General features: G+C 42.4%; 1 protein-coding gene across 1 annotated transcript; it reads left to right on the top strand.

The window, feature by feature from the left end:
- Positions 1 to 32: 32 nt before the first annotated feature.
- Positions 33 to 21,932, top strand: GPI (glucose-6-phosphate isomerase). Its single transcript, XM_036390257.2, has 18 exons — positions 33 to 250; positions 4,457 to 4,547; positions 4,923 to 4,991; positions 7,717 to 7,836; positions 9,653 to 9,736; positions 9,822 to 9,968; positions 11,701 to 11,772; positions 12,796 to 12,840; positions 13,613 to 13,666; positions 14,536 to 14,596; positions 16,056 to 16,099; positions 16,323 to 16,475; positions 16,784 to 16,913; positions 17,274 to 17,350; positions 18,664 to 18,792; positions 19,192 to 19,267; positions 19,350 to 19,416; positions 20,873 to 21,932. Exons 1-18 carry the CDS (start codon positions 132 to 134, stop codon positions 20,994 to 20,996), a joined length of 1,662 nt encoding a protein of 553 aa, XP_036246150.1. The 5' UTR covers positions 33 to 131; the 3' UTR covers positions 20,997 to 21,932.
- The last annotated feature ends 1,529 nt before the right edge of the window (positions 21,933 to 23,461 follow it).

The following is a 23,461-nucleotide window of genomic DNA, read 5'->3' as shown; positions in this document are numbered from 1 at the left end:
GGGGCCGTGCCGGGCCCGGCCGGGGCGGGGCGGCCGCAGGAGGCCGCGTCGCCGCTATAAAAGCGGAAGAGGCGGCAAGAGCTCTGCTGCCTTGCCCGGTTCATCCCGCCTTGACTGCTCATCCTGCGGACATGGCGCTGTCTGGCGACCCCCATTTCAAGAAGCTGGTGGAGTGGCACAAGGCCAACTCCTCCAAGCTCGTCCTGCGGCAGCTCTTCGAGGCCGACAAGGATCGCTTCCAGAAGTTCAGGTGAGGCCGGGCGGCCCCACGGCTGAGCGGGGCAGCGGCCGCGGGCCCTGGGGCTGCCGCGCCCGGGCGGTGCCGCGTACGAGGCCCGGGGAGCCGCGGCCCCGGAGGGCGCGGCGCGGCCGGGCCTGGCGGGCAGGGCTGGCGTGGCCCCGCTCCGCTCGCTCCCCCCGCGCAGTCCCGGCGGGGAGCGGATGGCGCACGGCCCGCGGTGCCGTGTCCGCCACGGCGGGGCCGTGCGAGGCCGATGGCGGCCCGGGCACACGCGCCGGGGGGGCCGGGCCGGGGGCGGGGGAGCCGCTCGCAGCGCCCGGGGGGCGGCCGCGCCGCCTGCCCTTGACTCATCCTTGCAGCAGGGTACGTGCCGGGCAGCACAGCGCCCGCTGCGCTCGCACAGCCGCACTGTGGGGCGGCACTCGCAGCCTCTCGCACGCCGTGCTTAGTCACGATAAGCTCCGCGATAAAATCGCGAGGGGCCGCGCATCCCCCGGAGCCCCCTGCGCCCGTACGAGCCTGCCCTGTGGCGGCAGCGGAGCCGTGAGGGGGTTTAGCCCTCCCTCGCCTCACGCCATCGCTGCTACAGAAAATGCCTTGCAGCGCGTAGGGGAGGAAGTAACAAGTGGAGGCATCGTGATAGCGTTCAGCGCCTTCATCTTGTAAAGTAGAACACGTATTTTCTGTTTGCTGGAGGCCGTGCTGAGAAGGCGCGTGTGTGGTTACGTTGTTGTACTATAGCAGCAGTCGGAAAAGTCTAATATGAGATTCATCCCAGATTTGGGTTTTAAGATGAGCCTGAGTGATAGAGATAAACCGACCTTCCATTCTAGAGTGTTGTGATAAGACTTGTTGCGTGCATCAGGCTTTTCATTCCTGTCCTGCGTAAAGGGATTTTTTTTCCCCCTTTTGAGCTCATTAGAAAATTCTTAAATTGTAATTAAAGATTGTATATGAAGTCCTGCGTATATATGTATGTGAGATAAAATATTATTTGAATTGATGGGAAAACTATGCTGAATTTTTCAAGTACTGGCTTCACCTGGCCCTTTTAACAGGACTTTTTTTTTATTTTTAAGAAATTGATCAGTAATGTCCTATTAAATCTGCTGGATCCTCACTAATAGACTTAGTTCCCATTGCAAGTTTTCCTTATCTCCAGTATTTTTTGGTGAAATGGTCTTTACTGAGGTTTTTTGTTTCAAATACCTCCTCTAATTCATGTCCTTTTGTGCTGCCCATAAGTAAACAGTTGCAGTATCTTAAGATTGCTTCATCTATCTTAATCCATTCTTTTAATTATTTCAGTTCTATTTCCTGCAAAGCCATCTCATTCTAGTCCAGGAGCACTTCCTCATAGCAAAGCACAATTGCTGAGCTGATAGCTTCACTCTTGCCAGTGCTGGCTGCTCTGAGCCAGATCAGCAGGAGGATGGTAGTTAATATCTGTGGAAAACTGTAGTCTGGAGGTTTGGCCACGTGCTCCTGTGTCATTTGCAACTTCCCTCATGTGAAATTAAGGTTTATGAATATCTTTTCGTTCTGGTAGATGTTGTTGTAAAATCATTGACTTCCTTCCTTTAGAAGGAAAAGAGAAACCTACCCAGGTGAAAGTGCTTCCTGATACTGGTTCTGGAGGAATTTCAGAACTGGTGTGAATAGTTTTTAATCTGAGTATTTTAATCTGGGTACAAGTATCTATTCAATATTATTGGAATAACATTACACTCACTGACTGCATCCTCTCAAATATGTATACAAAAAATCCTTTCTTCCTTTTTTTTCCTAGTTCAGCATTTGTATGTCCTGTTTGCCTGCTAAGGAGTGTAGCCACACCTGTAAGAGATCTTTGCCTTCTTTGCCACCCAAGGTGGTGAGGTAAGGCCTGATAGGAACAGGAGTTCTTATCAGTGTGGGTTGTTCACTGAAAGCTGCTGGTTTTGAAAGGGTTAGAAGAGATATAATGCAGCCATCACAATACTCAGCAGGTAAGGGATGTCTGGGTGCTGACACAGTGTTAGAATGACCCTCCTGCTGCTTGGCTTGTCCATTGTCAAGGATAAGAGTAAATGGAAAGTAAGTGCAACTGGAGAATGTGGTGGGAGATGCAATCACTGAGATGCTGCAGGTTGAGGGCAGCATCACTTGGAGGTGGCTGTGGCCTACGTGACGAGGCTCTTGTCCCCCCTGAGCAGCACCACCACCAGCTGCTGCATTGCAGTGGGTGCTTGGGAGAGCACAGCTCTGCTGCAGGGCTTGGGGCTTCTGTTTGAACAGAGGGTGGATGGATCCACAGGATTGCACTGTACACTCTGTGCTCCACCTTGTGTGTGGCAACTTAAATCTGGTGGCCATTACTTGATTTGGCTTTGCCTGAAAAGTCTTGGGCAGCACATTTCTGCAGTTTCTTCAAATGAGCAGTGGCTTGAATCCAGCCATAATTTCATGAGAGGTTTTGTCTTCTGGTCTAGTGAGATTGATTTTCGTTCATATATGTAAAGTAATGAATTCTAGGTGGAAGACATCTCAAGTAAACATGAAATCCTTTTCTTTGTGGAGTAGAACACTTGGAGAGGCTATCAGCTGCTGTTTAATGTAGAAGGAGATTTCCAAGAGTTCTGCTTCTCTGAAGTGAAGCGAAACTGAAGACCTGTTAGTATGCTGATGGTCTTGCTGTATCATTAGTGAAATGTCTTCAAGTCTGAGATGTCTTTAAATAAATTGCATCAAATATCAAAGGCTTGGGTTTTTTTTTTCCATGCTGTATCTGAGTAACAGTAGTGGCAGGTGAGCCAAACCAGTCCTTCCACTAGGTAGCCATATTTCAGGGCTCCTGGTGCTGGGGGTCAGGGTTTCAGGATTGCTGTTGGCAGCCTGCTGAGGAGAAGGGCGGTCAGCAGCACTGGCACTGCTTTTCCTCACTTATTAAAGAAACACGGTTCTGAGACTGTGCTTGAAGACACCTTCCTTTCCTTATTCATGCTTATACTTTAAGACCATAAGAAGGATGTTACTGTTAATGAACGTTTAATGAAGTTAACAGTAAGTGAAACCACTGAAATGATAAGACCTTGCTGGTTATTACTGTTATTGTGAGTTCAGCTCCATTCTTCCTTTGAAGAGTCTTGCCTGTCATGTTATGTATGAAGAGCAATTTTTACTCTTATTGTTATGAGTGTATGTATTATGTATTATGAGTGTATTATGCTGTGGTGTGTCCCTGTGAATATATATCAGGCATATGTGGTGGCTAAAATAACAGAGCATGTTTCTGTGCTCAGGTATTGAGAAAGAAGCAGCAGGGGACACAATGAACAGAGCAGAAACACAGAATTTAGATGGCTGCAATTTCCTGTGGGGTGTGTGTGGAGCAACAGGGAAAGTGAGATGTGCTTTTATCAAAGGCTGACTTACAGAATTCAGCTCTTCAGTTAGAGTAATTTATAGATTTGGTTGGAAATTATTGCAAAGAAGAAATTGGCAAAAGAATATTGTAAAGGATTAGAGGAACTACAGAACCTTGTATCATATAGATACAAGGATAGTAAATACAAATGGGCTCACTTGGTTTCTGCTGGGCTACCATTGCTGTGTTTCCTCTCAGATGTGAACCTTCAAGTGCCTGTATTCTGATGGGTTAGACTGTAGCTTGCAGATAATTTGTTAAATAGTTTGGAGACCTCCACTGAATCAATGAGGGTAGTGAGACTAAACCATGCACAAATGAGATTTAATTCTGCATAGTAGTTGGCAGTGTTTCTGTTCACGATGTATAGATTTTTAAATTAGACTTATTCAAGACTCTGTATGAAAGAATGACAGGACCTGTAGGAAGACAGTTTAATTTTCCAGCAGCAGAAGAATGTGAAAAGCTCTTTACTGATAATACATTAGGAAAAAGCTGATTATTGCTAGAGAATGCTAGTGGAAACAATATGTGATTGTCCAACTATGCATCAAATATACTTAATTGTGTTTGGGTTTTCACAAGCAGAAAGTGGACACTGTAATTCAGATTGTGGGAAAACATGATTTTCAAAAAAAACAGCAGTCATTTTATGAAACTTTTTGGGCAAATTGGTCACTCTTCTTTACTAACTTAGTCTAATTAGGATTCCCATTATTTTTGTAATCTACAGCAGAGTTACCATTGTCATCCTTAGAACAGTCACCCCTCAGGAATGTGCAATTTAACAACCTGTTGATTTTTGACAGCTTGACCCTGAACACTGACCATGGGGACATCTTGCTGGATTACTCCAAGAACCTTGTTACAGAAGAAGTGATGAAAATGCTGATTGAACTGGTAACTATTTAAAATCTTGCATTAATAAACAAAATAACTTTTACCTGTAACTCACTATTCTAGCACTGTTTATAAACATTAGCTAACATATAAGTTAAAAGGCATCTGTTTACAAGTCTTGGCAGGATTCAAATTCTTGCATTGTCATCTAGCCTTGAGTTACAAAGCCATTTTTCAATGCATATTTGCATAAAAATGTTCTTTGAAAAAGGAAAATAATATTTATTTTTACCTAGTATCTAGTGAGTCTTTTAATCCATCATAATTTGTTTCCCTGTGTTGTGTTAAATGTTCACACTCTTTAATGTAGCTGGACCTTTGTAATATGTGTTGACTTCCACTATTTTAAGAGGAATCTATATTTACCTTTCTCAGGCAAAGTCAAGGGGTGTGGAAAGTGCCAGAGAGCGCATGTTTAGTGGAGAGAAGATCAACTTCACTGAGGTAAGGCTATTTCTGTCCATGGTTCTTTCCACTTTACTTGTGCTTATTATGGATGTTTATGCATCTGTGTAAGCAAAGTCTGAAAAAACTTAACTTTAAATACTTCATTGAAATCCTGAGTGATTGGAATGTTTGCTGCACTACTTCAAGAGAAAATTTTACAGCTCTTACTAAAAATACCTCCTTCCTTCAGTACATCTTATTTTAGAGATTTTGGTGGTATTTTTTTTCTCTTCCCTGTTTTGTGGAGAGGAAGATGAATTAGACCATGCAAAGGACATGGAGCAGAGTATTGCATTACATGCCTTTTGCCTAGTGTTAGTGTTCATAAAGCTTAATAAACTGCCTAAAGGGTGTGAAGGGAGGATTGTGTAAGACCTTCTCTTTTGGACTGTGATGCTGCTTGTTTTTCAGTACAATTAACAGTTGAGACTATAAACAGTCTTAGGAAATTAGCCATGTATTTCAGTAAGAGGATGAGTACCTTCCTCCTTTTGTAGATCTGAAGGCTCTAGTTATGGTTAAATCTTTACTAAAACATATAGAAAACCAACTGTACTTTTCTGATGTTAAAAATAGGATGGAAACTGGGAACTCCACGGTACAGTGGGTTTAATTAGTCTGCATTAAAAATGAAGTCTACTTAGTATGTTTGAGGCAAATTCAGAGAAACCAGTGTTTCCTTGGAGTTGGCTATTGACTGGTTTAGCTATTGCACAAGCTGTTTGCTTAAAGTAACTCAGCAGTTGGACATTGTATTGTTTGTGAATGATTCATGTTTGTGAAAAGGCACAGACAGAAAGAAATACAGTTTCACTGGAGAAGTGGTTCCTGTTCCTTCTGTATTAATGCCTTCATTTCACAGATGTAGCTACTGAGAAAAGAAAGCAGGGAAAGAGGGTGAGGAGTCTTAAATCTGTCTGGAGGTTTTGTCTCATACTGCCTTTCACTAGCCTCATGGAACACAAATTATTACAGGGTTAGCCTATCTCTGACTGTATTATGGAGTTGTTCCTCATTGTGTACTGAGAGCAGGTGTAGCAGTTGAAGTGTCAGAAGGGTACAGTTTGCACAGAAAGCACCTGAACACGATATCAAACTCTGATGTGTTTCTGCTGCTAGCTCCCTCTTTTCCTGCTGTCTTGATACCACTTCATGTATCCTGTAAGTCTAGAAACACCTCTATCAGGCTGTTCCTCAGTTACTTCCTTCCAGTTCAGAAGTTGACTTAGATGGGGTTTGCCTAATTTTTGTTTGTATAGAATATCAAACCAGGTTGGTTTGGCTCTGGAATAGGAGCATGTGGACAATGTGAAACTGTCAGGTGTTAAGCAGGATGCTGTCAAACAGCATGAATAAACCTAAAGCAGTTGGACATGAGGGAGCTTCTTGATGGCAAGAACTGACTTGTCCACTACTCTTGATCTGCTTTAGAACATTCTTTGGATTTTTGTCTGAAGTATTTTAGACTTGTCTGTGTTTTGGTGCTGCAGGCATTGGCTGCATGGTGTGTGCTTATGTGGAAGTTCTTCATCGTGCACCCATGTGTGTCACTGCCAGGTGTTGGTCCCAGACGAGTTAAAACTTGGAGCTTGATATGGTGCAAAGAGCATTACAGGATAACTCATCTGAGCACTCATCATGGGGCCAGGCTCTATAGCCTGCATGGTGTTTGGGGAATACTTCTGCTTAACCATAGAGATCAGTCAAGTTATGATCAGACAAAGCATCCTTCAAGCCTGATAGTGAGCAGTACTTACCAAATGCCATTCCATGGCTGAGTGCTGCAAAAAAATTTCTCTGTTCACCCCAAATCTGAGTGGGTATACTTTAATTAGCAAGTGAAAGAGGGTTTTTGTATTCCAAGTCAGTAACCACAAGCTCAATGATTTTTGAATTAGCATTTGGTATTTAAATCATAACTTGGCAGTTCATATTGTCTGTGTTGTCTTTGTCTCACAGTGCCTCTCATTGTGGAACAATGAGGTAGAGCAGACTAATTTTTTAATTTGTTCATTAGTATTGACTAATTCCTTCATTCTGGATTAAAACTGTTAAGCTCTTAAAACCACAGGGCAGATTTTGGTGCTTTGACTTATGTGCAGCTGTGGAGAAGTAACATAAATCCTGCATGCTAGGAGATTTTTTCTTATAGCACAACTACTAAATATATTTGGTGTGCAAGTGTTCAGGCAGCATTTAATTGTGGGCAGTGGATAGAGGGATGTGGCTATTGTATTCTTTGTTGTCAAATGCTTAAATTATGTTTCTTCCTATATTAAATGGAGTACTCAGGATAATTGAGAAGATGCCTGAGAAAATAACTTCAGCTGCTTGTTGTAATTGATTTTTTTAGTGTTGTCATCAATAAGAAACAATTTCATTCTTCAATACCTAAAGCATGCCAAAATAAAGATCACTGGGTCATGAATATTGCTGGATTCTGCACTTTTAAAGGGATTTTGAGCCTTTTCTCCCAAGTGAACTCTTCCTTTGCATACTGTGCTGTTGTAAGCCCCTTCCACTGGGTCGGTGGAGTGAGAGGGGGATTGAGGTAGCCACTGATGTGTGTATGCACACACACTGAAAACACTGCTCTCCTAATCCCAGTTAATCTAAAGGGTTTTTAAATCTTGATGACTATACTGCCCTCTGGATGAGGCATCTGAGGCCCTGGGGTGTAACTTGGAGAGAGCCTCATCTCAGTTTTCTCCCCTTGTTTCAGAACCGAGCTGTGCTTCACATTGCTCTGAGAAACCGCTCCAATGTGCCAATCCTTGTGGATGGGAAAGATGTTGTTCCAGAAGTCAACAAAGTGTTGGACAAAATGAAGCACTTCTGTCAGGTATAGTACCACCACAGCTTATTTTTTACGTGTTTCTTTTATACCCAGCAGGTTCTTACATGTGGATTGTAGACTGGTTCATGTGAATTGGGTCCTTTTTTGAGGTTTACAATAGTTCTGGCTCAAGCATGGAGTTGGAGCTGATTTTATTGATCCACTTTTCTCTCCCTGTTTCTAGTTGGGTTTTTCTTTAATGGGCTCCCTAGATTTTGTTCCTTCAGCAGTAATCTCGTGTGTACTTTGGAAGTCTTGTAAATCATTAAGTGCCATTCAAATACTACTTTATTTCTTGCTAATTTTTGAACTAATTGGCTGCACCAGGTAGAAACTGCCTCTTAACATTTGTGTAAAATCAGGAGGGAGGTAGGAGTTCCCAGCTCAATTGCAATTTGATTATGCTCTACTTAAATAGTTTCTTAAGGATCTCCTGGGTTTAGGTCAAATTACTTTAATTCTATTCTGTTTGCAGAATACCCACCTGGGTAGTTTTAGTGCATTTTAAACAAGGCTGTGAGGACCTGGACCTGCCTGGTTGCTGTTGTGAGTCTTAGCCAGGTGGTAATGCCCTGTTTCACTGCAAATTCATACTTCTATGCAGAATGAGCTTGCATTCTGTTCTATTCTTAATGATAAATGCCAAAACCACAATAACTGGCACCAGTTGGTGTGGATTTGGTACTTTCTTCGTATGCTGTGAGACTTGAATGGCCATGGAATTCTGTGGTGTCTGGCACTGTAGAATTTCTAGCTGATTTAGGTTTTGGTAGTGCAAAACAAGAGTTTTCACTGGTGCCATCCTCTTGTTTGCTCTATGGTTTCAACTATCAGAACATGTGAATATCACTTTCATGTGGATGTATCTTCTCTGCAAAATAAAAATCATGTTAAGCAGTTTCTTTAAAAATATTAACAAAGATGCTGGTTTCAGTTGACTTAGAAGATGGGATTTTAAGACTATGGCAGCATCATCTATGGGGTACAGGAATGCTGTTAGTAAAATGGATTTTCTGTTTGGAAAAATGAAAAGTTTAAACATATGTAGCAAAGGAGAGCAAAAATCAGCATAACTAAACACCATGTAGAAAAATTGCTTTAGAACTGGGGAATGTACTTGGAAGTATTCATGACACCAGGAAGATTGCTTTTGTGATTGGAACAGATTGAATGCATAGGTGGTAGATGATGGACAAAATTTAATGTAGAGTTTCAGTTAATGTTTGGAATTTTGTTTTGTTTCAGTGATGCTTAAAGAACAGGAATAGAGCAGGAACTTAGACCATGTGCTGTTAAGGTGCAGCCCAGAAATAAATCCTAATGCAAAGCAAACTTGCAAGAGAAGCTTTTAGAATGGTTTGCCAATAAATCTCTTATCTCTGTGGCTTTATTCATACTGTCTTCCAGTTTAGTTAGTGAAGCTCTTTCTAATGAAAGACACTTGAAGAACAGCTTCAGGTTGAACTATTTGTTGCACATAGTTTAATGCCCAAGATTTTATCATTTTTGGATAGATGTCTCTTGCCTTAGCAAACACTATAAATGCTACAGCAGTTCACACAGTAGAGGGAGAGTTTTAACTGCATTAAGTGTTTGATGTTTCAGTGTGGTTTTGCTTCTATCTTAGGCATAGCACAATGTCTGGCTAAGAAGGTGGCTCTGAGTGTAGGCCTTAAGGTCTAGAGGTTTGAAAGCTGTATTTGGCAACTTTCTACAACAATACCTGAAAACAAAGCCTGTTTGCTGGTCCTGGGTTAGCATCAGTAGCTTTAGTGCAAGTATAAAATGGTCATTGTGTCTCTTGTTAATTTTTTTGCCCCAGAGGGTCCGTGGTGGTGAATGGAAAGGCTACACTGGCAAGGCAATCACTGATGTGGTCAATATTGGCATTGGTGGCTCTGACTTGGTAAGCTCCTGACTTCTATACACCCTGCCCATCTCTGTGTGCATGCTTCCAGTGAGGATAAAATCTAATTGTGGCTTCTATGCAGGGCCCTCTGATGGTAACTGAAGCCCTGAAACCGTATTCCAAGGGAGGCCCTCGTGTCTGGTTTGTATCCAACATTGATGGTACTCATATAGCCAAAACCCTGGCTGAACTCAAACCTGACACTACTCTCTTCATCATTGCATCAAAGGTATGTCTGACACAAGCTCTGCCTTGGCCTGTTCTGCTGTACAGAGTTCAGTCAGGAGGGAGGGCTGTCCACAGGAATATCCAGACCAGGGGCTTCCAGTGTGGATTCTTTCTAAACAGGCCTGTTGTGATTCTTTCTGAACTTGCAGTACAAGGTTGTGTTGGCTGCTGAAATACTTGGGGATCTGTAAGTCAAATGCTGAGAATTACTTAACCTAAATAAGATACAGGAACAATTCCATGTTGTCTGGGGTTTATTTCTCAGTCAATGCAAGTTTTAGCTTTATTCACAAAAGTTTATTTTCCTGCACTTCTCTGTAGGTGGAATGGAGGATCCAACGTAGTTATTTCTTTGAAGTTCTGGATATTATTTCATTCCTAAAGGACTTTTGATCCTTTATTTTATGTACAGTGTACTTGTTAAATGCTGTTTTTTTGCATTAATGAATTGCGTGTACTTTAAGAATCTCCATTTTATAGGGCAGTCACAATACCTTCACCTAAATAACTTCAATGCTGAGTTCCTTGAGCACTATAAATGCTAAGCTGCTTTACTTAGAGGTAAAGATAGGTGTCATCTTATGAAGCAGCAGCAGCTTATTTCTGACTGCAGACTGAATAGCTGCCTTTAAGTCTTGCCTTGCTAAGAGCTGACTCTGTAAGCAATAATTGCCAGCAGCCCTCTCCCTCTGAGGAATGCTTCTGTCTGAGCAGAGGAAGGAGGTGGAGACAAACTTCATGGTTATGTAACCTGGGTTGCCTTCGTTTGTCAAGCACAGTAGAACCTTTCTGCTGATGGAGGCAATCTGCAGCAAGTGAATGTGTGTGCAGTGCTGGTCATGCTCTGCACGGTGCTCACGAGCTTATCTTGGCACTGCTGCAGCTGAGCAACAGCTTATGGAGCAATAAGGAAACTGCACAAAGTAATACTGATGGTCACTTGCAATCACTGAGTCCAGGGATCACGGTTCAAAGGCTTAGAAAACTGCCAGATTGAAAGAGTAACACTTGAGTTTGTTTGCCAGACTGTAGTTAGCTAATTGGATATGTTTGGAAGAGGATGAATGGCATTTTTTTCTTTCCATAACAGGCTTATGTTTCATAATGAAGTATTTCTGGAGATGGATGAGAGTAGGATGAATCTAGTGTTCACCCTTAAAGCTAAATTTTGATGGCTGAATAAATCAGAATGGTTGTAGATACTTGCAAAACTGCATGACTGAACTTCTGTGCACACTTCATAAAGCAGGAAAATGTTTTCCTCTAATCAGCAAAAGAAAAATTATGACAAGAGTCTTGGCAGAAATGAGTGCTCATCCATGAAAAAGTAGGAATTGAAGAACAATAGGACAGTCCAGCTGGGTTATCCTGTTTAGATGTTCAATTAGTTTCTTTTTAGTTGAACAGTAAAACTTCAGTCTTTTACTAAAAAATTAAAGTAGAGGACTTTAGTCTCAAGGTTTTACAAAACAGTTTGGGGAATGGGAAGGCAGGAGATGGGGAATAGTTATTCCAATTTCAAATACATACTAGCTTAAAACTAGATGGGTAAATCTAGCAATATTAGTGTTTACTGGATTCATAAGCTTGCTTTTTTCTGTAATCTGGCAGCAGCTGTGTGTTATGAACATCTAGAATCACTCTGCTCTAGTTATCTGACATGTGATGCTTTAGTAACCTGAAGTTGTTTCCATGTTAAGAACAGTTTTACTTATTTGCTTTCCACTGTGCAGACCTTCACCACACAGGAAACCATCACCAATGCAGAAACAGCCAAAGAGTGGTTCCTGCGTGCTGCTAATGATGTAAGTCTGAGATGGAAGCCTAAGTAACAGAATGCAGCAGTTCTTGTTGTGCAATTTCTTCCCAATCATTCTGTGTGCCTTGGAGCAGAGCCAGTAACAGCCCAAACATCAGCTTAGCAAATGATCATTGATACAATGCTAAATGCATTTGTACTTAGATCATTTCAGGGCTTTGGTAATGACAGGCTATTTTGTCCAATTGAAGTGATACCCACTAGTTTTTCATTATAAATGGTTCTCCTGCATTGTTCCTCCAAATCTTGCCTGTTAAGTAATAGAATGTAGTGTTTGCTTAGAGATAACCAATAATTTGCTAGAACTACTAGTAATGAAAAAAACAAGAATAATGTGTGTGGTACTACCTTTAAATTATTGCCAAATCTTTAAAAACTAGAGGTGAAGCTATGGTTGGAACAATACACTGACATTTCTATGGCAGATGGCTGTGCTATGAATAGAAACCTTGTGTTTGGCTCATTCTGTCCTATTTTGAACTCTTAAAGTAATAAAGCAGATAGTGCCTGTTCAGGTAATTAAGATGGGCAGTGACCTGCTCCAGTCAGGGTAGCTGTACTTAGTTTGAAAGCTGGGCTCTGAAATTCCTCCTTACACTCAGACAACTCATCCTTATCACAGCACCTTCTAAAAGACTGAAGTGTGCCTCTGGAGCTTGACATTTATCAGTAATTCCAATTGTCTTGGTTTTTTGCCCCTGGCTGGAAGGGTGGTGGGTGTACATTGAGCTCCATCTGCTCCAGGGCTGTGGTGGTGGTGTCCAGGCTGGGAACACACTGAAGGAGAGGCTGTGCCTCTCTCTGGAGGCTTTGGTGGGAATGCCCCAGAGGGGGTTCTCTTTGGGTATGCTCCCAAATCCCACAGTGAATGTGAATAAGATGATTTCAAATTAATAACAACTGATGATTGTCAACAGCATTTTGTTTAAATGGTAGCGGATCAGCTTTATAACCAGAAATGAAAGTAGTTAACATTGTAGATCTAACTATTTTTTTTATTTTTATTAAGCCTTCAGCTGTGGCCAAGCATTTTGTTGCCTTGTCTACCAATGCTGTAAGTATAGTCAATCTAGTTAATTTTTCCTATGTACCTTTAAGGCAGCCTTACCTTAAAATCTAGCAAGGAACTCTGTCCTTTAAGATGCTTGAATTCCAAATTTTAGCATTCCTTCTGAATGGAAACCTATTTTTTCCTACTCAGAGTAACTGAAACACTTCTAAAGTATTGAGCTGAACTAAGACTGGACTTTGATTATAGATGTGTGCTTCTTCTGCTAGAGTTTTAAATCTGAAATCAAGAGCTCTTGTGCTTGGAATGACTTGTTATTAATGAGTGTTACCTCTAATTGCCTAAGTTGTGTGACTGCAGTTACATAAGCAAATGTTATTCCAAACTCCAGGTAAGAGCTGAAATAGTGCAGGCAGTTTGAAAATGCTTATGATGAGCACACTGTGTGGTGCTTCATGCAAAAGTATGAAGCAGAGAGACTGTCAGTAACTAGAAAAGCACTGCAGTCATTGGCAGGGTGTCAGGGACTGACATTATGCTTCTGGTAAATGTAAACTGAGTGTCAGTCCAGCTTTAACTCTATGGCCACTTAGATTCATCAGGAAATGAATGCATGTCCTTGATTTTTAATAGTGAGTAGTGACAGTTATTTCTGGAAATGAAAATGTAATTTTTGTGATGGATGCAATGCTTTTTTTAAAATAGATGTAGTGTAGGATTGTTTATTTAATAGATATCAAACTTGCATTTGCTTGCTTGGTATAAAGCTTTTTATGCTGTTGGTTTTACTGATGGTGTTTTTTCATGTTGATTTTAGCCTAAAGTTAAAGACTTTGGAATTGACCCAGAGAACATGTTTGAGTTTTGGGATGTAAGTAAATGTCTGATATTATGTGGTAGATGTGAACTGTTAGCTTTTTCTGAAGCAAGTAAGATGATTCCAACTAGATGTCTTGAAACTGCAAAAGCAGTTTCTAAAACAGCAGCTCCTAAATTATAGGAGTTGTATTCAGTGCACTTCAATACCTGAAAAGCTCTGACTAAAGGCAAATTGACAACTCTTTCCCAGTCTGTTAAAATTTTCCAGTCAAAGGTCTGAAGAGGAGTCCTCCATGTTTTTGGCTGTCTAATCAGCTGTGAGTAACAGGAGATAGTCTTGACTTACTGCTCTATGCAAGTAGTTATTATAAGCTGTGACATTTGCCTCTTGGTGTCTATGGTATATAACCTAGGCCTGGTAAAGGTCAGACATCAGAAATGGGAGCCTGATTGGAGATTTTGTAGCAGATGCATATTTTAAGTATACTGCCCTTAGTCTTGGTCCTTATACTTAATTAGAAACAGGTTGGTATGTCTCATTGACTAATTGCCTGACAAATAAGCTGCTGTTCAGAAGTTGTTTGGAATGTTACCTTTCCCAAGTGTCAGAATTTTGCTGAAGCAGGCTTTCCCTTTAGAGGAGTGACTTTATGAAAGCAGTTATACAAGCTATATATAACAAATTAAGGATTTGGAACTTAACTGGAATCAAGCTATTTAGTTAAGAGATGTTATAAAAATTGGACAAGTAGGATAACTTCAGACTGCAGGTTCTCCTGACTATGCCAAATATATACAGTGAACTGTCACCAGAAGGAGTATTGATTTTGCTGGGAACAGTCTAAGCACACACTGCTGTTTTCTAATAGTTTGAATGTAAAAGCCTTGCACTTCTCCATCTCAGCTGTTTCTTGTTTGCAGTGGGTTGGTGGTCGCTACTCCCTGTGGTCTGCCATTGGTCTCTCCATTGCCCTGCATATTGGTAGGTGTTCCTGGGATGTCACTGTGCCAAGAATTGCCCTGTTTGCTTCAGGAATGTAACTATGGAGTGCATTACCAATAGTGGATTGTGAATCAGATTTGGGGCAAATACTATATGTGGGTGCTAAAAAATGATCTGGAATGTAATGGAAACGTTGGTATTTTAATACTGCAAATACGGTTTTGGAACTTACCCCATATTTGGGGACAAATAGTCAAATTGCATTGCTTTAGTCACAAAGCCAAAAGTGCCTGATTTATGTAAAGCTGTAGCAGGGTTGAAAATCAGACCTTGAATCTGACACTGCTAAACCTGAAGCAGAGTATTTAGTATCTGTGAGTATGCACACACTAACACCAAAATCCTGTCTCTGGTTCTGCATATGAGCTCTGTTTAGCATTGTTAACAATGTCCTTCTGCTATTAATTCCTTTTGCTTCCAGTACTTTGTCTAGGCTATAGGGCCTGATGATTACATTTGTTCCCTCTTCACTGCTTTCAGATGTTTAAAGTCTGAAACTATAATGTCATTTATTTTTCTAGGCAAAAGCTAGAATTCCCTTAGACTGGGATTAGAAGAATAACATTGGGTTTGATGTTTTTTGGAATTATATGAATAGGAGTTTTCATGTGTAGAAAAACCTATTATAAGAGCAAAATAAACAAGTCAGGCACTTACTGTTTCATCTGCAATAAACTGTTCACTGCTGCTGTCAGGCAGATTTGGTGCTGACTGCTGACATGCCAGCCTATCTCCACTTCTTTCTCTTAGGCCCCTCAACTGGCACAGCTGGCCTCTGACCACAGGTAGAGCTGCTGCTTTGAGTCCAAACACTTCACCTCCCAATTGCTATGTATGAATCAGGATTTCTGTTTTTTCAAGAAAGATTAGCCTTGAAACTATTCATTTGGGAAAGTGAGTGGAGGTTTAGATACCATAACTGAAAAGCAAAGGAAGCTCAGGTGAGTTGTTAGCAAGAACAGGGAAGGGAGGGGTAGCCTTTTTCTTTGAGAGTATCTTATTAGAGCTGTTTCTCCTCACACCAGTGCAGAAATCCCTGCTGTGCTAGCCTTGCCCTGTTTTTTTGGCAGATGTGTCTCCCATTGGCTGTGATTAAGTGTTCAAATGTGCTAAAAACTATGTGGCCTCAAAGTAGGCTCTGTATTAAAGGACTCTGGTTTCCTTCTAGTTGCTCATTCTGCCTGGGGATTTTAGGCAAAGGTTTTTGAATTATGTTTCATGAAGTTGGACTTGCTCTGAAGTCTGGCTTTAAGCATAAGTGAATGTCTGGCTTATGGGATGCAATATCAGGAGAAGTCTGAGTGCAGCTTTAAACTTGATTAGTAGTTGGGAGCCTTGCTGCATACAAGGAATCAAAACTGTTTCTCAGTTGTGTCTATAGGAAAAATGAAGCTTGAGTTGTAATAGTAAATAAAAACTGACTTCTTTCCATTGTTAGGTTTCGACAACTTTGAGAGTCTGCTTGCAGGAGCCCACTGGATGGTGAGTGTTGGATGCCCATTTCAGATTGTTCCTCTTAAAGAGTTGTTAGTAAGGAAATGGAAGGCACATTGATTGTCCAGCTGCCCACGTCCTCATCAATGATGATAAAATGACAGTTTGTGGGAAGCCTGCACTGGATCAACACAACACTATAAACAATGTAGGAGTTGGGAGGGATGGCAGTTGCTTTGTCAGAAGCGTAACTTTGCTTTGTGTGGTGCAGGATAATCACTTCCACACTGCCCCCCTGGAGAAGAACGTGCCTGTTCTGCTGGCCATGCTGGGGGTGTGGTACATCAACTGCTACGGCTGTGAGACGCACGCCCTGCTGCCCTATGACCAGTACATGCACCGCTTCGCTGCCTACTTCCAGCAGGTAGGGCTGGCCACAGCTTGCAGCCAGTGCAGAGAACATTCTGCCCTGGTTCAGCATCCTCAGTGCATGAGGGAGATAAAAGTGCAGTCACTTAATGCATGCCTTCAATTGCCTCGAGAGACTGGTGCCAGGATCGATACCAGCTTATTTCCTCACTTAAAGACCTTTTCCTCATATGTCTGTTATCTTGACGTCCATAAATGAGTCAGCTCTATCCCTCATGCTTAGAAAATTCCTATAAACAAGCACTGTTTATTGTAGTTGAAGTATATATGGAAACTGAGTGATCCTCCCCTTCCCTTCTTCAGGGTGATATGGAGTCTAATGGCAAATACATTACCAAGAAAGGCTCTCGTGTGGACTACAGCACTGGCCCTATTGTGTGGGGAGAGCCTGGCACCAATGGGCAGCATGCTTTCTACCAGCTCATTCACCAAGGTGAGCAAACTGGTCAATACCTTGTTCTGGAATTCAAGTCTGAATGACTGCAGGAGGCTGCTGAGTTTGCACTTGTTTAGAGGTTGGACCCCTGTCTAACCTAGCATCACATTGCTGTGGGGTTTTTAATTAGTAGCTTGTGAAGGCTACAAGATGCAGGTTTTAACTACACTAAGGAGGTCAAACAAAGCTGGAACTCCTGAGCTGTATTGTTACTTCCCCCTGCTGCAAATAATAATGCTCTTCTATAAAGCTTGTACAAATGACTGAGTCTTCCAGCAACTCTGAAAATGGGGTGAGAAGTGAAGGTTTTCTAAGACTTACCTGATGCAGAGTTATTTACCTGTTTTTTTTTTACAGGAACTCGCATGATTCCCTGTGACTTCCTGATCCCAGTGCAGACCCAGCACCCCATCAGAAATGGCTTGCATCACAAGGTGAGTTCTTTGTCAGGGCACCACATTTCTTGTGGCTCAAGGCACTGAGGCTTACTTGGTATTGCAGTATGTGATATTTCTAACTGCCCCTTTGAAACTATACACAAAAGCTCTGTCAACATTCACAACAGATTTAAAAGTACCTAGATTATAATTGCCATTTATAGGTAATATGTAATGCAGTGGTATGTTTATTCTTGAAGGAATTGCAGTGGCAGCTCAGTGGTGTTTCCTGTGGGCCTACTGAAGCTGGAAAGAGTTGAGTGAGCAATTAAGTGTTTAAAATTCCTTGAAGAATTTTACAGAATGTAGTTCTTGGAGGGTAGGAAGAAGCAAATTCTCAGACCTGATGTGGCACCATCTCTGAGGAAGCTTTCAAGAATTAAATTCTAGAACAAAATTTGGTGAATGTAATGGTATGGCTGGGTTGATGGCCTTCTACACAGATCTTCATAACCTGTCCAGTTTTTAGTTTATCATCTGACTAAGGATTTTCAATGAACTAAGATTTTTCTTAACTTCCAAGGGGGAAACCTGTTCAGGTTAACTATTTTCTGCATACTTCACAAAAAGAATCTTCAGTCACTAAATTTCACTCTTGTCATGATTTCAGATTACAAGTGCTCTTTGTATTGTGTAATAGTAATCTTTTTGTCAAGTAAGACCAAATATAGGTGAAAATTGGAAGTATGAATTCACAAAAGAAGAGGGAAAAAAGGTTTCATTTGGCTGTAAAAGACTTACTGTGTCTTCAGGTAAAATAAAACCACAAATTGCTGTCTAACATTAGATAGGGAGCAATAAGTTGGAACCTTGCACTGCATTGGTAGGGATTGGTGTATGGTAAACTGTGGGGATTTTCCTGCATACAGATAACCAAATACATCTTAGCTGGGTTACTTTTGACTAATCCTAGTACCTGGCTCTCCATGAGATGGTGTAGAATGAGATAAAATCATAGATTATACTGGGTGAAAGGGCTGTGTGAAGTCCAGGCTCCTCTGGTGCCTTTGGGACACTGGCTGCCCGCTTCAGCAGGAGCAGGATTCTGCAGAACTGTCCTGGTTATCTTTGGATGCATGGACTTTAGCACATGTGTTAATAGTAACTGAGTCCCCTGGCACTCTGAGGTAAGAAGCAGTAGCTAAAACTGATACATTTTTTACTGCCAGTGTTAAAACTGTTACATCTTGTACTGCCACAGTGCTAAAACGGACTGGGAAGTCTAGACTAGGTCTTGGTATGGGCTCAAGCACCAGGTACCAGTATTCCAGCTATGCAAACAGTAACTGGTGTTTCTTTCTACCTGCTAGATCCTTTTGGCCAACTTCCTGGCTCAGACGGAGGCCCTGATGAAAGGGAAGACTCCTGAGGAGGCGCGCAAGGAGCTGCAGGCGGCCGGGCTGAGCGGGGACGCTCTGGAGAAGCTCCTTCCCCACAAGGTGCCCGGGGGGCTGTGCTGGGGGTGACAGGGCAGCCTGGATGGGGTGGCACTGATGGCACCTTGGCAGGGCACTGGGAGCAGGCTGTGAGCACGCTGTGGCTCTGAGGCCTTGGAGGTGCTCCAGGGAATGTGGGCTATCTCAGCCCAGTGACTCTTGGGTTACTTCTTGTAGGCCACAGTGGCCAGCAATGGTGCTTGGGACATATTTTCCATTGTGTTTGTAAAAAAACATGGGAATTGTACAATTTTATGGTTGAAGGCCTTTAAAGCTTTCAGAACTTGGTATTTGCTGCTAATGCAAATAGTCCAGTGTGGACTCCAACGAAGACAAAACCTGCAAGTTTCTGATGTACTTTTTACAACATACTGGGTGACAATGTATCTCTTGTTTTGAAAGGTCTTTGAGGGAAATCGGCCAACCAATTCCATCATGTTTACAAAACTCAACCCCTTCACCCTGGGAGCCATCATTGGTAAGTAAATACATTTCTCATCTGTGAATTCTAATGAAGACTTTGTGATCGAGTTTATTGATAAATCTCTTTCTGCTTATAGCCATGTATGAACACAAGATATTTGTTCAAGGAGTTGTCTGGGACATTAACAGTTATGACCAGTGGGGGTAAGTTTCCTTGGTTTGTTTCTTGTATACTTCTTGACAGATTCTTGAATCTATCATGAGTTAGAGAAAAGACCATCAAAAGGGTTTTATACTTGGAGCACATGATTATGGGATAGTTACAAATGAAAACAGATTTTCTGGGGATAGGTTACCATGCTATAATGCATAATGACTTGTAGATAACAATTCTGGCTAAGGACCTCTGTTGAATTTAGAAAAATACTATGAATGTAAAAAAGATGCAGTAGTGAGGAAAACAGTCAAGAAGGCTGAACACATGCTCTGAGAATTAGGAAAGGAAATGTTTTCCCTATAGCATGGAAAAAAGAATTATTTTACCTCTAGATTAGTAGGCAGTTTGAGTGGCATCTGATGAGCAAAAGATTGATTACCTCTTAATTTTCCTGTGCTGGAGAGACAGCATTTCTGGCAGAGGTCTTTGTATGCAGCAGCCCTTGGTTTCATGCAGGCTGCATCTGTGACAGAGGGCTGTGCTGGAGCTCCATGTGTGCAACAGCAGCTTGGGGGATTCTGTCACTGTGTCACTGAAAAATTCAGGCAGGAGTTAATCGGGTTCTTTCATCTGTAATATGACCTGTAAACATACTGTATGGCTTAGGTAGAGGGATTGGGAAATAAGATTTTTCAGGTGCAGCCTGCCTGTGCTGTGAGGGGTTGTTCTGAAGAGCACATTTGCTCCACAGGTGTAGAATATCAGTTTACACTAAGCTGCCTTCATCTTTGTATGCATTGTTTGGTGCTGTGCTACCACAGCTTGTTCTATAACCAAATACTGTAGCAGAACATGAAAATGGCAGACTGTGTCTAGTACAAGCTGATGCCTGCTATAAACTCTGAGGTCAGGAGTGTGGTAGGAATAAATACAGCTTTTACTGCCACACATGAAATTCCAGAATGGCATCCAAAACTGCAAGGTGGGGATGCTGTAGAACCAGCCTTGTTTCTTGCAGCTGTTGGAATATCCTAGATTCTTAGACAGTGGGGCTGTAACTCCTGGATAGGTGCTGGGGGTGCTTCCAGGCTCTAGCTCAGCTGGGCATTGTTTGGGTGACACAAATCAGTGTTCTGAGCACTGTCCTGTTTAACAGTGAACAGGAGCCAGCTGAGTGCACTCTGCACTGGGGCAGGCTGCATAACACAAGTGACTACCGAGGTGAAAAGATTCTGCTTGACTCTGAAAACAGAATATTCACTTAGACATCCTGTAATTTGAGCTGTCTGCTCAGCTAAGGAACAATGATAACTCCAGTTTTTCATGGATGGCACTGAGTTAAATACTTCAAGAGTAATTTTTGAGGGATAAAACATCAGATTGTTCACTGGGAGGTTACTTTTTACTGGCTTCTATTTTTAATATCAATGGCTTATAGTAAATACTGTAAGTTTTTAGCACTAACATTGCTTTTTCTTTCTTCTCCTGCTTTTATAAATGCAGAGTTGAGCTTGGAAAACAACTTGCCAAGAAAATTGAGCCTGAACTGGAGTCAGATGCTCCAGTGACATCTCATGATAGCTCAACAAATGGGCTCATCAATTTCATCAAAAAACACAGAGCTTGAAATGAAACACTTAGAGGACATCGACAATCTCACCACCGAGTACCCAAATCTGTTGTAGATGTGCTTTTTTTAGCCACTTTTAACAAAAATAGCACTTTACAGATGTAGCTCTCTTCACTTGTTGCAGTTAATCTTGTTGCGTCAAGTGTTACAAATGAAACTAGTTCTGTGAAACCCTGAGATTGTATAGTTGCTTTCTATTTCTGTGGCTGTTAATCTGTAAAGTGCAGCTGGTATATTCCTCGATTCTTATCCCTCAACTTCCTTAAAGATGGTCACCTACTGATACTAGAAAATAAATGGTATGGTGGATGAGTAAAACTTCTTCACTCTATTTTTGAAGTGCAGCCCTAGTAACATTTGCCTCACTCACTGTGTAAGGTCCTCTGAAGCCAAGTGAGCCGACTTCTGTCTTTTTGGACTGGTTCTACTCTAAGCTGGAAACTAGAATGTGTTTAAAGAATCAGACCTACAGCTGTAGGTTGTTCAGTTACATTTCATCCCTTTTGAGCAAGATACAGACTTTTTTTTCCCCCCCAGTGCTACTGTGAAAATCCAAGTTTACTGATGTTTGGTAAAAGATTTCCTGTTTTGTCTGTAAGCTATGTGGACAGCTATCCAAAAAGGAAGAAGGTTCCTGAAGAGACAGTGGTATCTTAACTTTTCCAAACAGTTTTCCAGAGTTTGTGAAGCAAAAGCTTGGGATCACTTGGAGAACAAATGGTTTTGGTATCCTCCAGGGGCAATTTCTCACTGTTTAATCAGCATCACTCTCTGACAACAACAGTGAAAGAAATAGAGAAACCTGTTGTCAATATGTTGTTTATCCTCTTTTTTGTTCTCTACTACTGTTAACCTCCTTGCTAGCAAATTGGCATGCTCTGGCTATTGTTCTGTAACACCTTTAATAAAGGTAAGACACAAGCATTAAAAGGACACTTTGGTTCTCATGGCCCCAATGGTGACTGCGTGGTGTGGGCTGGAAGCCCTCAGTGCCCATCTTTGCCGGGCAGCTTCACTGTCAGGGCTGGGCGCTGCGGGCTGAGCCTGCCTGCTCTGGCACCTCCGCCGTGCTTCACCCGCTGCCTGCAGAGCTCAGGCCCGATGGAGCAATGTTTCTATAGGAAGAGAGAGCCCGCTAGAGGAAAGCGGCCTGTTCTCACCGGGGCTCTAACGCTCTCCTTCCCTCCCGCGGCTCCCTGCGCGGCCGGGCTAGACCTGAGGGGCCATGGCCGCGCGCGGGGCGCCCCCTGCCGCCGCAGCCCTCAGCGCTCAGCCCGCCCCCTCCGCCGCCATGAGGGAAAGGCTGGGGAGCGTTGTGCGGGACCGAGCCCGCCGCTGCCCACCCCGGCTCCGCCGCCATGAGGGAAAGGCGGGCGGGCACCGTGCGGGACCGGCACCCCCTGGGCTCCGCGGCCATGAGGGAAAGGCGGGCGGGCACCGTGCGGGACCGAGCCCGCCATGTCCGCACCGCCAGCCCGGGTTCACACTCGCCAGGGGCTGCTCGGGGCCGGAGCGCCGCGGGGCTGCGGGCAAACACAGCATGAGAGCCGTAAAGAGGCTTTAAAAAGAGCTGGTTTTCCCTGCACTGCTTGAGGAGGCTACAAGTAATGTGCAAGGGAGGGTCTGTGGCTGCGATTTGAAGAGGAGACGGTGCAAAACCCTCATAGGGTTCAGGAACCTGCTGTCAGTGACAGGAGATTTTTGTGGCCTCTGGGTCTTTGCCTTTCCCTTGCAGGGACTCTGCACTGACCTGTGCCCTGACACATGGCCCTGACACGCAGCCACTTTGTGACTCAGTTTCCTGAGCTCCACTGAACTGGTTTAAATCCTTCAGTTTAATATCTGGCCACCACATTCCTGAAAGAATAAAAGTGATTTCTGCATAAACTGTGCTCTGGTAATGAGAAATTCCAACACATTCAAGTACATCTGGGATAATTGTAATGAGCATGGCTGAGGTCTGATAAAAACTGTGTTGTCATATATGAGAGAGAATGAAAGGTAATGATGTGCCTGAAGTAAGCAGAAGCTTGTCATACCCCTAAAATGGCACACAATCCCTAATCCTCAACCCCATCCATTGCCTACAAGACCTGCTCCTCATAAAGCCTCTGAGGAAATACTGTGTGCAGATGCTTCAGTCAATGTAAGTTAAGTTGATGATATATTTTATGCTTGCAATGCTAATTTGACTGTCTAATAGTAATAGCATCTCAATGTAAAAATTAATCTATGAATGTATTTTAGGAGTTCTTGAGAAAGTAATTACTGTATTCATGGGAAAAATCTAATACTTAAAGAAAATTATGCTAAATTCATATTGTATTCCCACTGGACATGTACTTAATATAGATTGTGTGGGTTTGAGTTTAACAGAGGAATATGTTTGTATAGCAGTTGATATAAAAAGACTGTCTCAAAAGAGCTATGCCTGTGAAGGCCTCTTCAAGTCCTTCTGTTTA

Source organism: Molothrus ater, chromosome 12 (assembly GCF_012460135.2).
Source record: "Molothrus ater isolate BHLD 08-10-18 breed brown headed cowbird chromosome 12, BPBGC_Mater_1.1, whole genome shotgun sequence".
Classification (NCBI taxonomy): Eukaryota; Metazoa; Chordata; class Aves; order Passeriformes; family Icteridae; genus Molothrus; species Molothrus ater.
This window is presented reverse-complemented; position numbering and strand designations above follow the sequence as displayed.